The following is a 16,440-nucleotide window of genomic DNA, read 5'->3' as shown; positions in this document are numbered from 1 at the left end:
TAAATAAAAATTACATGTTAAGTTGGTGTTAAGCTGGATAGATATAGCCTTAATTTATGTGAAAATTATTTTTATTGAATAATACTTGCAAAAATTTAAAGACAATGTAACATGTACATCCCTTGTGTGTGTGTGTAAAGTGCCGTCAAGTCGCAGCCGACTTATGGCGATCCCTTTGGGGGGGGGGTTATGGCAAGAGACTAACAGAGGTGGTTTGCCAGTGCCTTCCTCTGCACAGCAACCCTGGTCTTCCTTGGTGGTCTCCCATCCAAATACTAACCAGGGCTGACCCTTCTTAGCTTCTGAGATCTGACGAGATCAGGCTAGCCTGGGCCATCCAGGTCAGGGTGTATATCCCTTACATTATCTAAACTTGGCGGCGGGGGTGGGGGGATGGGATGTTTGAGAATTGCTAAAATAACCTGCAACTCTAAACACAAGCCATAAGTGTTTAGGATGATGACTATGCCCTATCTGGGATTTATGCCAACGTATATCTCCAAGTTATGCTGGCGTAGTACAAAGTTGGTACAAAGCTGCACCTGTGAAAACCCTGGCCTAGCCCATAGCCATGCACAGGGAAGTTCTAAGGGCCCCCACATCTTCTCCTGACCACTGAGCATAAGTATAGCTTAGGGGGCCAACTAAGTCCAGAGCAAATCACATCCCACTCCTGCATCCAGTGCCCCCCCCCAGTACTACATAAACCCAGCTAGGACACCCATTGCTCAGATGATGGTGTATGCAGTATAGTACTGTCTTTCTCAGGCCTCTTGTCTCGCACACTTAGAGCATGTAACCCTGCCCTTTAGTGGTGGGAAAGACACTAAAAGGGCACTTAACACCATAGAGGGAGCACTTAATGGTATTCCATCTCTGGCACAGACACTGAATGGGATACACCATTCCCCCAAACAGGAGAGAGGTGTGGGGGGAATGTACCTTACATGTGTAAGCACGGGTGACGTATCGGCAGTCTCTAACAGCTGTCTCCCCCACCTTGCATCAACACAGTGTTTCACTCTAATAAACCTGACTCCTGCAGTAAGTACAGTTCTGAAGGGGGAGGGGCTAGCAGTTACGTTGGCATCCCAGTACTTTGCTGTCAGCATAGTACCATGCCAGGGCATCCCTCCCTTACAGGTGGGGATGCACAGGAATCATAGCTGCAATTTGGGGGCGCCTAAGAGCCACACCGCTCCTTCCCTTGTAGTACTGCAGCTGGCCAAACACCCATGGCACCTGTTGCCTTGCAGGAGCATGGAACAGCCTCAGCAACAGTGCAGGCTGTTTCCGCAGGCATCACTTACAATAGATTTTCTGTGAGGCTCGGAATTGATTTCCACAATTTGGTACATTCCACAGTTTACCTCCCTTTACGCTGTTCCCATATCAGAGGTGAGCGAATTTTTTTTTTTAAAAATTCACATACTACAAGAATCAATTCTGGTATCGAAAAATAATTCTCTAATGATGAGCAGGGGGAAAATGGCAACTTGAAATAAACATTTTTGGTTCTCTCCTGCGTAGGAGAAGCCTATGAACTTCACATCAGAAACAATGGTCTTTTATGCATGGGTTGGATCTCCCTGCTTGGACCTGGGTTCATCGCACATTAAAGTAACCCGGGTTGGGGGAAACTATGCATTGGCTTGAATGATCAGGGACGAAACTGTGTGCTAATTGAGCCATGAATACAGAAAAGCAGTTTCCCAAGTTCAAATCTAGTCCCACCCCTTTAAATGCTGCTCTGTAATTGGCTGACTTTGCATTACTCACCCTGAGAGATTTCCTTCCCCCCAGACCCAACAGCCACATAAAAAAGCATTTTAAGAACAAAAAACAAAAAAAATTGAAAGAAGGGGGGGAGAAATCCAAGTCTCGTTTTTAAAAAGCCTTTCTTTTGCTCAGAAAGAGCTCCGAGGAAGCAGGAAACACTTGAATCCCTGCCTCATTACACACTACTTCGTGATTGGCTGTGAGAGAAGCCAATCTTCTGTGCTTCCCCTATTTGGCTGTCTGCATGCTGCCTTGAAGAGGTATTTGGAAAGGGGTGGGGTGAAACTCAACCCGAGAACGGAGTATGCACACTCTTTGACTCCAGAATGAGCCAGGATGAACGGTTTAATTCGGGCCAGAAGAGGAATGGGAAAAGCCGGGTTCGTTTTGTGTCAAAACAGCGTTGCGCTTCCAAGGAATGAGGTATTGTGCATACTGAAAAAATTGATCCTGGCTGAAACGGGGAATAAAGGAGGTTAAAGCGACCATGCATAAATGACCAATGTCGAAAAGACCCCATTCGGTGTTAAATTAAATGAATTCACCTTATATAAAAAATTTGCCAATAGTAAAAACTATAAAAAGGTTTGCATAGCTGTCCAAATACAATATCTTAATTTAGTGTTGTATAGCAACAGATCTTCCTTTTGAAGCTGTATTCTAAAAGGAACTTTAAAAAGCTTAATAAAAGCCAGTGATGTATCACTTTACAAGTGTGTTGTGCCCTTGCTTAGTTCTTGTTGTACTTCCATTCTGCTTTGATCATTTTAAGTAGGTTGGGTAAAGCTAGAACATTTGCTATATCTTTGCTGTTTCAGTGAATAAGGAAATTATGCTGTCCTGCTCCTTGCAACATTTTGAGGAAAAGTTGAGAATAATCCAAGAAGTGCTGATGCTGTGTGATATAATTCACTTTACAAAAGGATTTTCTCTCCCTTCCTGTGTATCCATTTTGTGGCTGGTCAGGAAGATCTGTTCAAAATTCAGGCATCTTCATGGAAAAGTAAATCCACATCAGGATAATCTTTCATTGCTTGTCCCTTCAAGGACAAGTGGTCACTTCCCTTTCCTGACCTTTATGTTAAGGACTGTCCACAATCCAGATGCAAGATCCATGAGGTCCCCATCTCATTGTGGTTTTATTGGCACTTTCCAGATGAGTATGGCCATTTGAGCTGTAATCAATGCTAGCTGCCTAGGGTTCGCATGTTCACAAGGTTGGAAGAGACCACAAGGACCATCCAGTCCAACCCCCTGCCATGCAGGATCCCACAATCAAAGCACTCCCGGCAGATGGCCATCCAGCCTCTGCTTAAAGACCTCCAAAGATGGGGACTCCACCACCCTCCAAGGCAGAGCATTCCACCGTCGAACAGCCCTCACCGTGAGAAAGTTCTTCCTAATGCTTAAGTGGAATCGCTTTTCTCTTAGTTTAAATCCATTACTCCGTGTCCTAGTCTCTGGAGCAACCGAGGACAAGCTGGTTCCCTCATCAACATGACATCCCTTCAGATATTTAAACATGGCTATCATGTCACCCCTTAACCTTCTCTTCTCCAGACTAAACAAACCCAGCTCCTTAAATCTCTCCTCATAGGGCATGGATTCCAGACCTTTGACCATTCTGGTCGCCCTCCTCTGGACATGCTCCAACTTGTCAACATCCTCCTTAAATTGTGGAGCCCAATTTAACTGTGGGTTCTTGGCCCACAGAAATATCAGGCTGAAACATCTTTTCCTATCAACATCATAACCTTGCTATGCAAATGGCTGCTTTCAAATGACTAAAAGAGTGATGGCTATCTGTCCCCGTAGTGTTGCTTCTGCTTTCTGGGAAGATTTAATTCTGATTGTGTTGGAAGGCATTCCATCTGCAGTAAATTGGTGTCTCTGTATGGGTGTGTGTAAATATTTTTTAACTTTTACATCAGCAAATCCCCAAAGTTACCCCATGTCTGGTTTTGGGTTTTTCTAATTTTACATTGTGAGGGAGCTGGAAAAGAGTGGACAGTTTTTCTTCTAAGAACTTCTGTTGCTTTTTATCTTACTATTGAGTTCTCTGATATCAGCCATGCAAGCATAATAGTATCTGAATTGAATCTGTTCAAATATTAGTTCAAAAGACTGGTTTGGGTAAAATAATAGAAAATATAGTTTGTCTTATTTAACAATGGAACCTTGTCAGATACATAACTCAGATACATCTAAGCCTCCATTTCATCCACTTGCTGTTCTACTTTGGCCGCTTGCCTTCCGCTTCTTGAGTATGCATGTTGCACAATGAATGTGTGGGCATTTGGAATAGTTGCATCTTAACATGTGAAGTCTAGTATTTGGTACTGTTGTTGAATGCCTAATAATGTCATGATTGCTGGAGTATCAATTATTCAAAACATATAAAATTATTCAAAACAGATAAAAGGAAGTATTTTTTCACACAACACATCATTGTGGAACTCCCTGCCCCAAAATGTGGTGATGGCTGCCAACTTGGAAGGCTTTAAGAAGGGAGTGGACATGTTCATGGAGGAAAGTGGTATTCATGGCTACTAATTAAAATGGATACTAGTCATGATACATACCTATTCTCTCCAGGATCAGAGGAGCATGCCTATTATATTAGGTGCTGTGGAACATAGGCAGGATGGTGTTGCTGCAGTTGTCTTGTTTGGGGGCTTCCTAAAGGCACCTGGTTGGCCAGTGTGTGAACAGACTGCTGGACTTGATGGGCCTTGGTCTGATCCAGCAGGGCTTTTCTTATGTTCTTATGTTCTTATTCCCCTCAATAATAATAATTAATAATAAATTTTATTTGTATCCCACCATCCCCTGGCGAACTGGGCTCAGGGTGGCTAACACCATATAAATACAGACATTGTCTCAAATTTATAATACAATTTAAATAATCTAAAATCCATACTGAAACCCTTTAACAACTGTTGAATTCCCCTGATGGTGCCCAATTTCTTCACCTTAGGGACAATGTTGCTTCAAGGTGGCCGTGCATCAATATTCACTATCGATGTCTCTTAGTTTTGGGGGCAGGGGAGGGGATTGAGACAGAGAGGATATAAGGAGAAGGGACACATACAGGGAAGGAAGAAAAAGGAAGGAACAGCAGGAAAGGTATTTAAGGAAGAGCTGAAGGAAAGAAGGGCAAGAGGAAAAGGGAAGGAGGCTGACTTTTTATATATTCCCATTGCTGCCCTCAACCATAAGCCTGGCGGAACATCTCTGTCTTACAGGCCTTGTGAAAATGGGTTAAATCCCACAGGGCCCAGGTCTCACTTGACAGAGATCTCTAATTGGATAATACTCAAGGATTCATTATTTCTTCCAAATTTAACATAAAGATCTTCATCACTTTTTCATACTATATCTTGGTTCATATTTGTGCTGATAGTTGTTCCAGCTGGGTCCATTCCTTTAAGCCAGCTGTAAAATCTTAGCAGCTCTTCAGATCAGATTTTCCTTCGTAGTCAATCCTAGTGTGAAGTTGGAACCAAATCAGAAAGCCGCCTGTTTACAATGTCATGTATCTGCATGGAATGTGAAGACAAGGCAGCACACGGACATTTCAGTTATGATTGCTGCATGGCTCCTTGAATGGAGTCATAATTGATGCTTGCTCAAATAATAATATTAGGAGTACTGAAATTGGAGAGACAGCTGGCTCCCTCCCCACTGTGCTGTATCTGATTTAAAATTGCAAGACCCTGTATATTCATCCCAATTAACAAATACAGGAATTCCAAATTCATATTGAGAATGATTTTGTTATTTATATAACACATCATAACTATTCAAGGAACAAGCCCTCCACTTGGTATTTCAAGTAGCAAATTAATGAGATTGCTGACAGCTCCCTCACTTTGTTTTTAGGGTATTTGTTGTTTTTGTTCGTTCTTGTGGAAGTAGATCTCTAACTGTTGACTTGGGCCCAGTGTACCTTAAGGACTGCCTTCTCCCATATGGATCTACCAGTTCAATCTGGTCATCTTTAGATGCCCCCACCATCCAGGGCTAGATGGGTAGCAATGGGAGAAAGGCTGTTCTCAGTCGTGACACCAAAACTTTGGAACTCCCTCCCAGGGAGATTGGTCTATCTCCTTCTATTGTTTTCTCCTGCCAGCAGGTGAAGACTAACTGTTATAGGACCTCTTCCCTGATTGTGTTATTTGTCTGGAAAGGCAGCATACAAAAGATTTAAATAATATTCTGAGAAAAAATTATCTGAGAAGCCTCCTTTCCGTTGAGGAGGCTGTGCCGTATGTTAACGAGGAGTGATAATGTCCTGCCACGTAGTTTCAGGTCTCAGTCAGTCCCCCATGCTCCTGACTTTTTGCTTGGCCTGTTCTGCTTTGTGCCAGCGCTGGCTGCAATTTGCCTGATCCTTTTTTGGGCTTCCAAGTAGAAAAGGCATGTGATAAATCAATGGGATGACTGTGGTACTTCTTGCTGAGGTATGATGGATAGGAGAGGATTCATCCCCATTCCCCATTATTTTCTTCCCTATTCAGCTTTCACCAATCAGATTTAAAAATGCAGAATGGTATGTTGGAGAGAAAGGGGGGGGAAACCCTGAGATGGTTTAACTTCCAACTATCAACTGAAAAAGATGGGTTCGGTTTTTGGAGGGAGAGGGGATAAGAGGTATCCTTGAATGGGCAGGAAGTCCATAGGGACTTTAGAAGATTGTTTAAACAGGCAGTGTTTGGGTGCCGTTCCTATACAAAAGTGAAGTGTTAATGGTTGCCCGGTCATAATTTCCAAGTCTGAACCCGAGAATACATACTTCATCTCAATAGAGCGTAGATTACTCCCCAGCTCTAGCAACTTGTGTCCTCTGTCATAGTAGAAGGGGAAAGAATTAAGTGTAACGCTTACAACAGAATACAGAACCTTTATTGGTATTTACAGTAACAAAACAAACAGGTAAAGCAGCTAGATATGGATCTAAAAAAGGAATGAATACACAGTTCATCAGTAAATTTTATAATAAACAATGAAATGAGGGTTCCCCTCCTTCTTTCTCCCTCCTTTAGGACCTTGGCCAGGAACTCGGCTACTTGAGTGGTAACTTCGAAGCTTTTGTCATCCAATAAATGGCCTATGTTTCCAGTAGTCATTGCAGTAGTAAATTGAGGAAGAGAGCTAATTAAGCTGTATCGAAGCTGTGTGAAAAGTGGACAGTACAAGAGAATATGTTGCATTGTGTCAGGTTCTTTGCATTGACACCTACAACATCTTGCTTCGCGTGGTATTCCCTTGATTCTACCACTAACAACAGCTGAAGGGAATATATTAAATCTGGCCAAAAAAAATGCTCTACAGTGAGAGGGTATAGTTAAGTTAGAAAAATACTGGGCCAGAGAGTTTATTTGATAAGAAAGGCCTAAAAAACGAGGGGAGCAGATACCTTCAGCACCGACTTTTATTATTTGGGAATCACTGTCCCATATCCTTTTTTGGATTGTCCTAAAAATATATAATTCACTGGAATTGGACAAGGAATCAAGATCAATCCCGAGTGATCTGATCCTATTTAAGATAAGCCGAGACCATCTAGAAACAGTTGAGTCAGTATGTAAAGCTGCCAATAAACTACTTGGGGGGGGGGATCGAAAATGAGAGCGTAACCAGTATTTGATAGTAGTGATCCAAGCACCAGAGTCTATCGTGTGCAGTCCGTAATGCTTACAAACTAAATAAACCTAAGCGTGTTTGTTACCCTTGACTCCAGTGTTCTCATCAACCCCTATAACCCATGGCAAACCTACGAGGAAAAGGGTCCTGATCAATAACTGCTCTCTTCTCTTTTTTAAGGATTAACAGCCCATTCCTGTGCTGCGCCAGCGGCCGCGCCCAAAGCCCTTTGGAGGCTGGCGACGGCCCATGCTGGCGCAAGGGCCCATAGCGCAGGCGTCCGGGAGGTGCACGCTGGCATTGGTGGCCCCAGCACCGGTTTGCAGGGACGGCCGCTGGCCTCCAAAGGGCTTTGGGCGCGGCCGCTGGCCCAGCTCAGGAATGGGCTGTTAATCCTTTAAAAAAGAGCTGTTATTGATCAGGACCCTTTTCCTTGTGATCCTGTAGGTTTGCCATGGGTTGGAGGGGTTGATGAGAACACTGGAGTCAAGGGTAACAAACACTCTTAGGTTTATTTAGTTTGTAAGCGTTACACTTAATTCTTTCCCCCTCTAGTATGACAGAGGACACAAATTGCTAAAAACCATATGTACAATCTATAATTATGCATTTACATACATAAACCTTTATTGGCATAATAACCACATTGCCAGATACATTTGTACGGACACCTTAAAAGAAAAAAAAATTGTGTTCCATCATAAAATGACAATCAGTTAATTATGCATTTGCATGCTGAAATACTAACTGCAAATCTGAAAATATTAAAATAATACTGAAAGGTTTGCTAAAACTTCACAATAATGTGAAAAATGTAGTTACTTATGTATAGCATTAGCATCTGCTACAATATTTTTCTTTAGAAAAGATTCCTGACAAAGGTTGGATGGAATGTTGATAGCTATTCTATGTGTGAGTAGTTACCTAATATTGTGCTTTAGTTTTAAACCCGGAGGAGTCTGCTTAGAGTAAAGTCAAGTATTCCATGTAACTAATCTCCAGCTATGCATAGAGATTTCATTGGAGTAAAAAAGGAGTTGAGAGATCTCACAATAAGATGAAGGCACATTTCTCTGCTGCGTTGCTGTGTAAAATCACTGTCCTCATTGTGTCTCTGTGCTTGATGAGCATTTCATGAATAACTTGTACTCACCCTGTGCTGCATATGATGTAAGCTCAACTTGGTCTTTCTATTTATACACAAGCTATTAGCTTCAAGATAGAAAAATCCGCCATATTTGTAAACCTGATTCTAGTAAATTCTGGTTCTAGTGGTATTCTAGTCAAAATCCACAAATTAAAAGGAAAATGAAGCAGTGGTTTAACATTGCTACAGAAGCGTACATGCCTGTATCAGTAGGTTTAATTTCAAATCGAATTATATTACAATTCAATTTATGTTTTTAATCATTTTAATTATGTGTGTTCATAGGGGTTGGTTATAAACTGTGATTTTATTAGGTATGCTTGAATTTGTAAACTGCCTGGTGACTCTTGTGAGGGCAGAAAGGTGGGATATACATGGGATATAATAAATAATACAACTAAGCAGTGATTGGTATTAATCAAATGTTCCCTGTTTCTTCTTCAGCAAAAGTAGAATCATATGTTTGGGAAACATGTGAAAAGCTTTCTGTTCAGTGCTTGTCACCATTTGTAGCCTCTGACTAGGCATTCCATCCCAAATCTAGAACCTCCCCTGAGCCATTTGAAAAGCAGGAGAAGCGAGGATTTGGTAACTGGTACCTTTCCACTCTCAGGGGAGCGGGTCATTGTATGAGTGGAAGACTCCTTCTGTGAGTAGGACACTTTTGGATCTAATCCATGAGCTTGTGTGGTCTGGGATTGATGACTATCCAAATCCTTATGGGCACCAACGACCCTAACCCTTGGCTCTTGGTGCAGAGGGGAAGCATCTCTTACCAGGAGGCAGGTCTTACCATAGATTCACTGTTATATGTCTAAAAAGCAACATACAGTTTGGATCAAATACAAGTGAGAAATTTTGAGCTTTTACATGCAGGTATTTAGGATGTAAATCAATAAGCATTTACACTGGTAAAATTCCATTTATTTCTCTGAGTTTACAACAGTGTAAAAAACCACAGTTTCAAGGAGCATTGAACAAAGCCAAGCAGGTTCCTTGTACAAGGTATTCCCATTATTTCTGTCATAAGGTCGCATGTACAATTAGTCAAAGCTCCCAATAAAATAATTAAACACTCTTACTGTAGTTTAAATTGTGCCATCAATATTCCTCTTCAAAAACTACCCTCTGGATGATAATCAAGTGAAGGAAGAGGAGAAAAAAATTATTCCTCCACATTCTTCTCATTGAGGTCAACGGAGTACAAAAATAGGTCCTAACTGGCATTTGCAGCTACTGCTGCTCTACTTTCCTGTGTCCCCATAGGGTGACTCCTCAGCAGTTCTGGCCTAATCATCTCTCAGTGTATGCAGGTTGTAACATGCTGGAGAAGATTCTGGGCCAGCTGGTTTTTTAACTGCCTCTATCAAACAATCACTTAAATTAGCGGTTCTTAAGCTTGTTGAGATGGGAGCCTCTTCTAAACTGATCATGCTTTTTGAGACATTGAAGATAACTCCACACTACTTTACCAGTGCTGCCCCAAGTCAAAGTGTTCTACGTCTTTCCTCCTGGCTTCATGACTCACCTGTCATGGTTGTGACCCACTTGGGATTCAGAACCACAGCTGAAGAATCACAGTCTTAAATTCTGATAAATATTTCCTACCCAGAACTCTTGGTGGAGGTTTTTTGGAGATATGCCATGGAGCAGTTCTAGCATCAATAATTTGTTTTTCAAATGCCAGGGTTCCTTTCAGTGAGTCATTTGACCGTTCATTGAATCTCAAACTCTGTATCAAGAAGTCCAGGAAAATGAAATAAAAAATTCATTACTCACTATCTCAAAGGAGGATGGCTGTTCTGTTGATGATAGTAATGCATCACTTGCTCGCCTGCAGAGACTGACCTGCTAATATAATAGAAATATACTTAAGGCCAAATACTAACCTCATTTTCACTACTGATGTTACAAGACGGGACAACAATTAAATGAGAACATAGCTCTTTATAGGAAGCAAACTGGTTGTATATTTGAGTAAATCTCTATTTTAATAAATGAAGTGCATCAATGCTAAAACAAGTTATCCAAGAAGCTGTAGAAATGTGCTTGCGACAACAATAACTTATAAATCTGATGGACATGTGAATATATCAGGACCTTCTGGTAGAAAGCTGTTAAGATTATTTAATTAATTACTGGGCAGTCTAGCAATTTGGACATACGGCAATAAAATAATGGCTCTTCAAAGCTTACAATTCTACCATTATGCACAAGCTTTCTGAGCTGTTCCAAACAGCATGAGAATGTTAAAAATATTTTATGAACATTTGGACATCTGTCTTTTCATACATGCATATCAATGTTGTAACTGATTGTGGATTCTAGAAACACATTGTAACTTTCATCTCATTTTATTTTCCTTTATTTCTTTAAATATTTATATACTTCCTTTCGTACTATCAACGGCTGTTCAAGGTGGCATATAAAAACAGTATGCACCCACACTGTAACAACTAAAATTCACATTTTTGTGCTGTGAAAACAGCTGATTTATGGCAATTAAATAAAACTAGTTACAACTCAGGATTGAGATTACCAATCTCCAAAGCGTTTAAATTGGGGAACCTTGCACAAGGTCTGGATACCAGTCAATGTAGGCCGACACTTGAACTTATTGGGAAGACTTGCAGAGGGGTGAAACACAGCTGAAAATCTCTGAGATCATGTTTCCTAGATCTAATAGATATGAGAGAGGGAACAGTCAGGAGGGTGCTTCAAAGATTTGAGGTGGTGCACAGGTTGATACTAGAAGAGATGACCTTTCCAATATCTGGGTGCCGGATCATATAACACTTAAAAGCACCTTGAATTGGACCCATAAGTGTCTTAGAACCACATAGCTTCTCTAATCAATAGACAACCAACTGTGTTCAGTACCAGGTTCAACTCTTGGGAGGTCTTCAAATGTAGGCCCACGGGATAGAGAGCATTGCAACAGGTTAGTTTCGAAGTTACAGAAGCATGGTTCATTGTGTCCAGATCAACAGAGTCTAAGAGGGAAAACAATTTCTGCATAAGATATAGTGGAACGAAAATCTTGCAACTGCATCTTTGAGTAACAAAAAGGGAATAAATTAAACTCCTAAACTCATGACCTGTGGAATTCTAAGATGCAGGTTAGGAAGTAGGGACCTAGAGGTGAGGTTTGCGGAAGGAAAATAGAGCAGGAGAAAATAAGTCATAGTCTTTCTGTCTTGACGAGGGAATGTCGTCTCATGTCAGGGGTGCAAGAAGATCAGAGGATGAAATCCAACTCAAAATAGTGGGGCTATGAAGCCCATCTCATACCTTCATATCTAACTGGTGCCAGGTGATTGCAACTAGGAGATGTCAGACCCCTCATGGAACAACATGGATGGCTGATGCTCTTGGCCAGGATCCATCATGGAGTGGTTGGAATGATTTGGGTCATACCGGGGGGAATATTGATGGGTCAGGAAATGGGATCATCCTGATTGAGGATTTGGTTAGGTGTCTGGGCAGTCTTCATTGAGAATGCTGAGTTGTTTTCCTGCAAACACTGGTTGTTCATCGTGGCCAGGGATTTTAGGGGCCTTGGAGAGTCATAGAAAAGGGCCTTGATTGAAGTGCAAGACTGTTCCCATGGTAATCAGGTGGCTAGCTCTTACAAGAAAATTTTATTGCATGCAGCCTAGTGATTATTCCCTGATTTTCCATCTAAGGTGGAGTCTTCCTGCTCCTCCGTCTGCACAGGGCCCTGATATGTAAAGGGGCTCTGAAGCTTTTTTATACTGATGATTCACTAGCACAGGGGTGGGGAACATCAGGCCCGGGGGCCGTTAGCTATGGAGCTGCTAGGACTGCCCAAGAAACTGTGATAACCCTTTCCCACCCGGGCCATGGAGAAACGTATTCCCTCTGTACTACAAGAGGGCTGGGGGCCTCTGGTAACAATGGTAACAATGGAGTGGTAACAATGGAGGGGTTAAAGGGGACAGGGCCAGAATGCGCACAGGGGGAGGGGGGAGTTCAAAACCAACACCTTGCATTGGGCTTGGGAGTAGATTGGTACGGAATGTAATTGCTGTAATATCAGGGTCATGTGCTCCTGATAGCTGGGCCCAATCAGCAGTCTATCTGCATTGTTCTGCACTAGATGCAGCCTCTGAACAGTCTTCAAGGGTAGCTACAAATAGAGCACAATAGTCCAATCTAGTTGTAACTAAGGCATGGATCACTGTGGCTAGATTTGACTGACCTGGGAGCTGTAGTTGATGGACCAGCTGAAGCTTGGGCAGAAGCTCTCCGAACCACCACAGCCACCTGGTTTTCTAATGTGACTGATGTGTTGAGTAGCACTCCCAAGCTATGAACTTGGCTTTTCAAGGGGAGTATAACCACATCCAACACAGGAGGGATGGCAAGTCCCAGATCTGCTAACCGAAAAAACCTCTATCATGCCAGGATTAAGTTTCAGTTTGTTCATCCTCATCCAGCCCATTACTGACTCCAAGCTCTGGTTCAGAACATCCACAGCGTCCTTGGAATTAGGTGGGAAAGAAAGTTAGAGCTGGGTACCATCATCTGCTATTGATACTGCAGTCCAGTGGCTACTTAATACCAGACAAATAATGGCTGATTAATACCAGACAAACATTTGTGGACCTCTGTAGTGATTCCTGTTAAGTACTATAAATAGGTAGTTTTTTCCTTGGGAAACAGCTGCAGTTTTTTACATGATTACCCAATGAATAAATTGGTGTGTTTTTTTCCCATCTTCACAGTGTTTTAGATGATGAGAGCAGCAATCTGCGACAACAGAAGCTTGACAGACAGGTGAGCTTGTAAAATATTCCCTTTGATAAACAGAGTTTGCTTAACTGGATTTCTTCGTTCCAAGAATATTTCCTTCTGCTGATATACACAATTGAAAACTATGTGTTTTGTACCAGAATTCTATGCTGGAGTTTTTGTTCTCCCATAACTGATTACAAAGGAAGCCTAAAAAAATCTGTGAAAATGCTTATTCCAAATTTACCCATCCTTGTGTCAGTAATTGGGATATGCATTTGGGTGAAACCAAGCTAAACCTATACCTGAAAAATACAGATACGGTATTTTTTAGGTATATTCAGCTCTCCCAAATATTTCCAGCATTTTCAGGAAACTGGAAAAAAATGGTCCTGAAAAATCTGGGGAAAATTTGGAATTTACCGGGAAGATTGGGAGCCAGCATTTGCAGGCTCTCGGGGTTTGTTTTTTCCTACCCCACCCCCATCTTCCTTTTGTTTTCGCATCTCCAGGGAGTTCAATGGGCTTGCCAGGCTGCTCCTGTCAGTTTCAGGTTTCTTTGTCAGTTTCTGGAGGTTTCATTTTCCTTTGCAACAGTTGCTTTGTGTTCCCTTGGAGGTTTTTATACTATTGCTCACTTAGTGCTTGGATTTGTTCTTCTCTGGTTTGAAGTTAGTCATGTTGAGCATGCACTGCCAGAGTGGGCACTGGGTACCTCTGGGCATCCTGTACATTGTCATTCCTTCTGCTGGGTTTGCAAAATCCCCCCTTCAGTTGCCCTTGTAGAGATTCTCTGGTATGACATTGGTTCTGTTGGGCTTGCACTGCCCCAGTGGCACTGGGGTTCTGCTGGGCATCTGTACACTGTCACTGGTTCTTCTGGTCTTGCAAAAGTGCCCCCTTTGAGTTTCCACTGTGGAGGTTCTCTGGTTTGATTTAAGTTCTGTTTGGTTTGACACATTGGCTGGTTGTTTTGCTGGGGTTAGTGGGTTCTGTAGTGGTTCAGTTGGACTTGTTAGGTTGGTTCTTCCATGGGAGGCATGGTTTGACCAGTGATGCTGCTTGCAGGCTTGGCTTTTTATTGGAAGCAGCTTGGAAGCAGCTTGGAGGTCCATAGGAAACAATAGAGGATGGCTGGAGGCTCCCTGTTCAGGGGCCCATAGAATTGGTTCAACCTACTAGAAATTTGGAAATTATTTAAAGGGCAGGCACCAGCAGCTCTGCTCTTAGTAAAAGAACTGAGGGAACTGTGTTTCTTCAGGGTTTTGGTGTAGATAACCTTTGTACCAAACTGTTCTTAGTTTCCACTTTTGTTTTACCTTAAAATAAACTTTTCAATCTGACTTTGGAAATCCACTTTCTCATTTATCTTACTTTGGGGTTCAGTTAATATTTTCACAATATGCATCCTATTGGTACTAGGCCAGGTTTTTATGCACCCCCCCGAACAAGCCTTGCAGTGCAATCCCATGGAGTTATTCAACTATAAACTCATTTGAGACTATTCAAGTCTAAACCCATTCATTTCAGTGGGTTAGACTGGAGTTGCTCTGCATAGGATTGCACCACTAGTGTCTTACATGGGGTTGATCCAACAGAGTGTTCCTGTAGATCAGGGGTGGGGAACGTCAGGCCCAGGTGCCGTTCAAGGCCCGTGAAATCATTTGGTCTGGCCCTTCATGGGTCCTGGCAGATCTCTTAGCTCAGAAGGATCTAAGACTGGCGATCTGCCCCCTCCCGCGGACAGGAATAGCCTCTATTCAAGGCGGATGTGAGTTTGTTTTGCCAAGAAAAGGAACTTTTTTCCCCCTTGCAGAAGAGTCGTTAGCTATGGAGCTGCTAGGACCACCCAAGAAACTGTATTAACCCTCTGTACTACAAGAGGTCTGAGGTGGAAGTGGCGACAATGGAGGGGGTTAAAGGGGGCAGGGCCAGAATGCGTGGGGGAGGGGGTGAGTTCTTAGCCAGTGTGTCCTCATGTCATCCCTGCAGGCGGAGGTAGCAGGAGCCGGCTGTAGAATCCGGCCCCGACCATGCAGAGCAGGAGGAACTCTGGCTTGCGGCTGGATGGCTACGCTCAGCTGGTGCAACAGACCATCCTGTGCCACCAGGTGGACGAGTGTGCCACCAATTGGATGCCTGCCTGCTTGCCCGCACCGGGGGGGGGTGTCATCTGGGTCAGCTGCCTACTTGGGGCTTGGTTGACTAATTTTTAAGTTGATAATTTTGTATGGCCCATGAATGATGTTATAAATATCCAAATGGCCCTTGGCGGAAAAAAGGTTCCCTACCCCTGCTGTAGATGGAAGGATTTCCATTACTGGAGTGTGATTTTCTTGCCTTCCCCCATCCTACTGCATCTCCTCCAAAAAACTGTTTTGGGGGATCCCCTGTCCCTCAGGAGCAGCATTTTGGTCTTCAGCAGGAGTGGGAGGTGAACAAGTAGCACTCTGTGGGCAGAACCTTTTCTGTCCATGGAAATGCTGAATCCGATCCAAGTCATGGTCTGGTGTAGGTAAACATGGGCAATCATATACATTTTCCAGAATGGTTCCTTGGGTAAATCTCATATATAGTGACACTAGTCTAGAACCTCTGCATTAGGTTGTTAGGCTGCATAAAGCAAAGGCTTTTAGAAATCTGGCAGTCAGTGTAAGTGTCAGTCATCTTGACTCTTAAGACTTAGGTATTTCTTATTTTCTGCATTTTCAGGAAGCTGTTTATAATATATTACCTCTGGGTGTCAACTTTAGAAAATAATAGCAGAAGAAAATGTTGTTGCAGAGCTACACTGGATGTTGGACTGAATATTGTCAAACTTAATATTCGCTGGTTTGATACTTCTTGCTGAGATAGCCAGAAAATCTTTAAGCCCACAGGGTAGAGCCAGCATGGTGTAGTGGCTAAGAATGTTGGACTCTAATCTGGAGAACCAGGCTTGATTCCCCAATCCTCCACACGAAGCCTGCTGGGTGACCTTGGGCTAGTCATAGTTCTCTCTGAACTCTCTCAGCCCCACCTATCTCCCAAGGTGTCTGTTGTGAGGGATGGGAAGGCGATTGTAAGCCAGTTTGAGACTCCTTAAAGGTATAAAACCCAACTCTTCTTCTTCT

The 16,440-nt window shown here is 42.7% G+C and overlaps 1 protein-coding gene across 4 annotated transcripts in view; it reads left to right on the top strand.

Annotated features, from left to right (window-relative positions):
• The window catches only part of TUB (TUB bipartite transcription factor), a 148,641-nt gene that overhangs the window by 96,790 nt on the left and 35,411 nt on the right, over window positions 1-16,440 (top strand). For all 4 annotated transcript variants that reach the window (XM_056851484.1, XM_056851486.1, XM_056851483.1 and 1 more), the window contains exon 2: window positions 13,321-13,372. In XM_056851484.1, coding sequence (XP_056707462.1) covers window positions 13,321-13,372 — 52 coding nt within the window. The remainder of the gene's footprint in view (window positions 1-13,320; window positions 13,373-16,440) is intronic.

This window comes from Euleptes europaea, chromosome 6 (genome assembly GCF_029931775.1).
Source record: "Euleptes europaea isolate rEulEur1 chromosome 6, rEulEur1.hap1, whole genome shotgun sequence".
Lineage (NCBI taxonomy): Eukaryota > Metazoa > Chordata > Lepidosauria > Squamata > Sphaerodactylidae > Euleptes > Euleptes europaea.
Note: the sequence above shows the minus strand (reverse complement) of the source record. Positions and strands in the feature narration are given on the sequence as shown.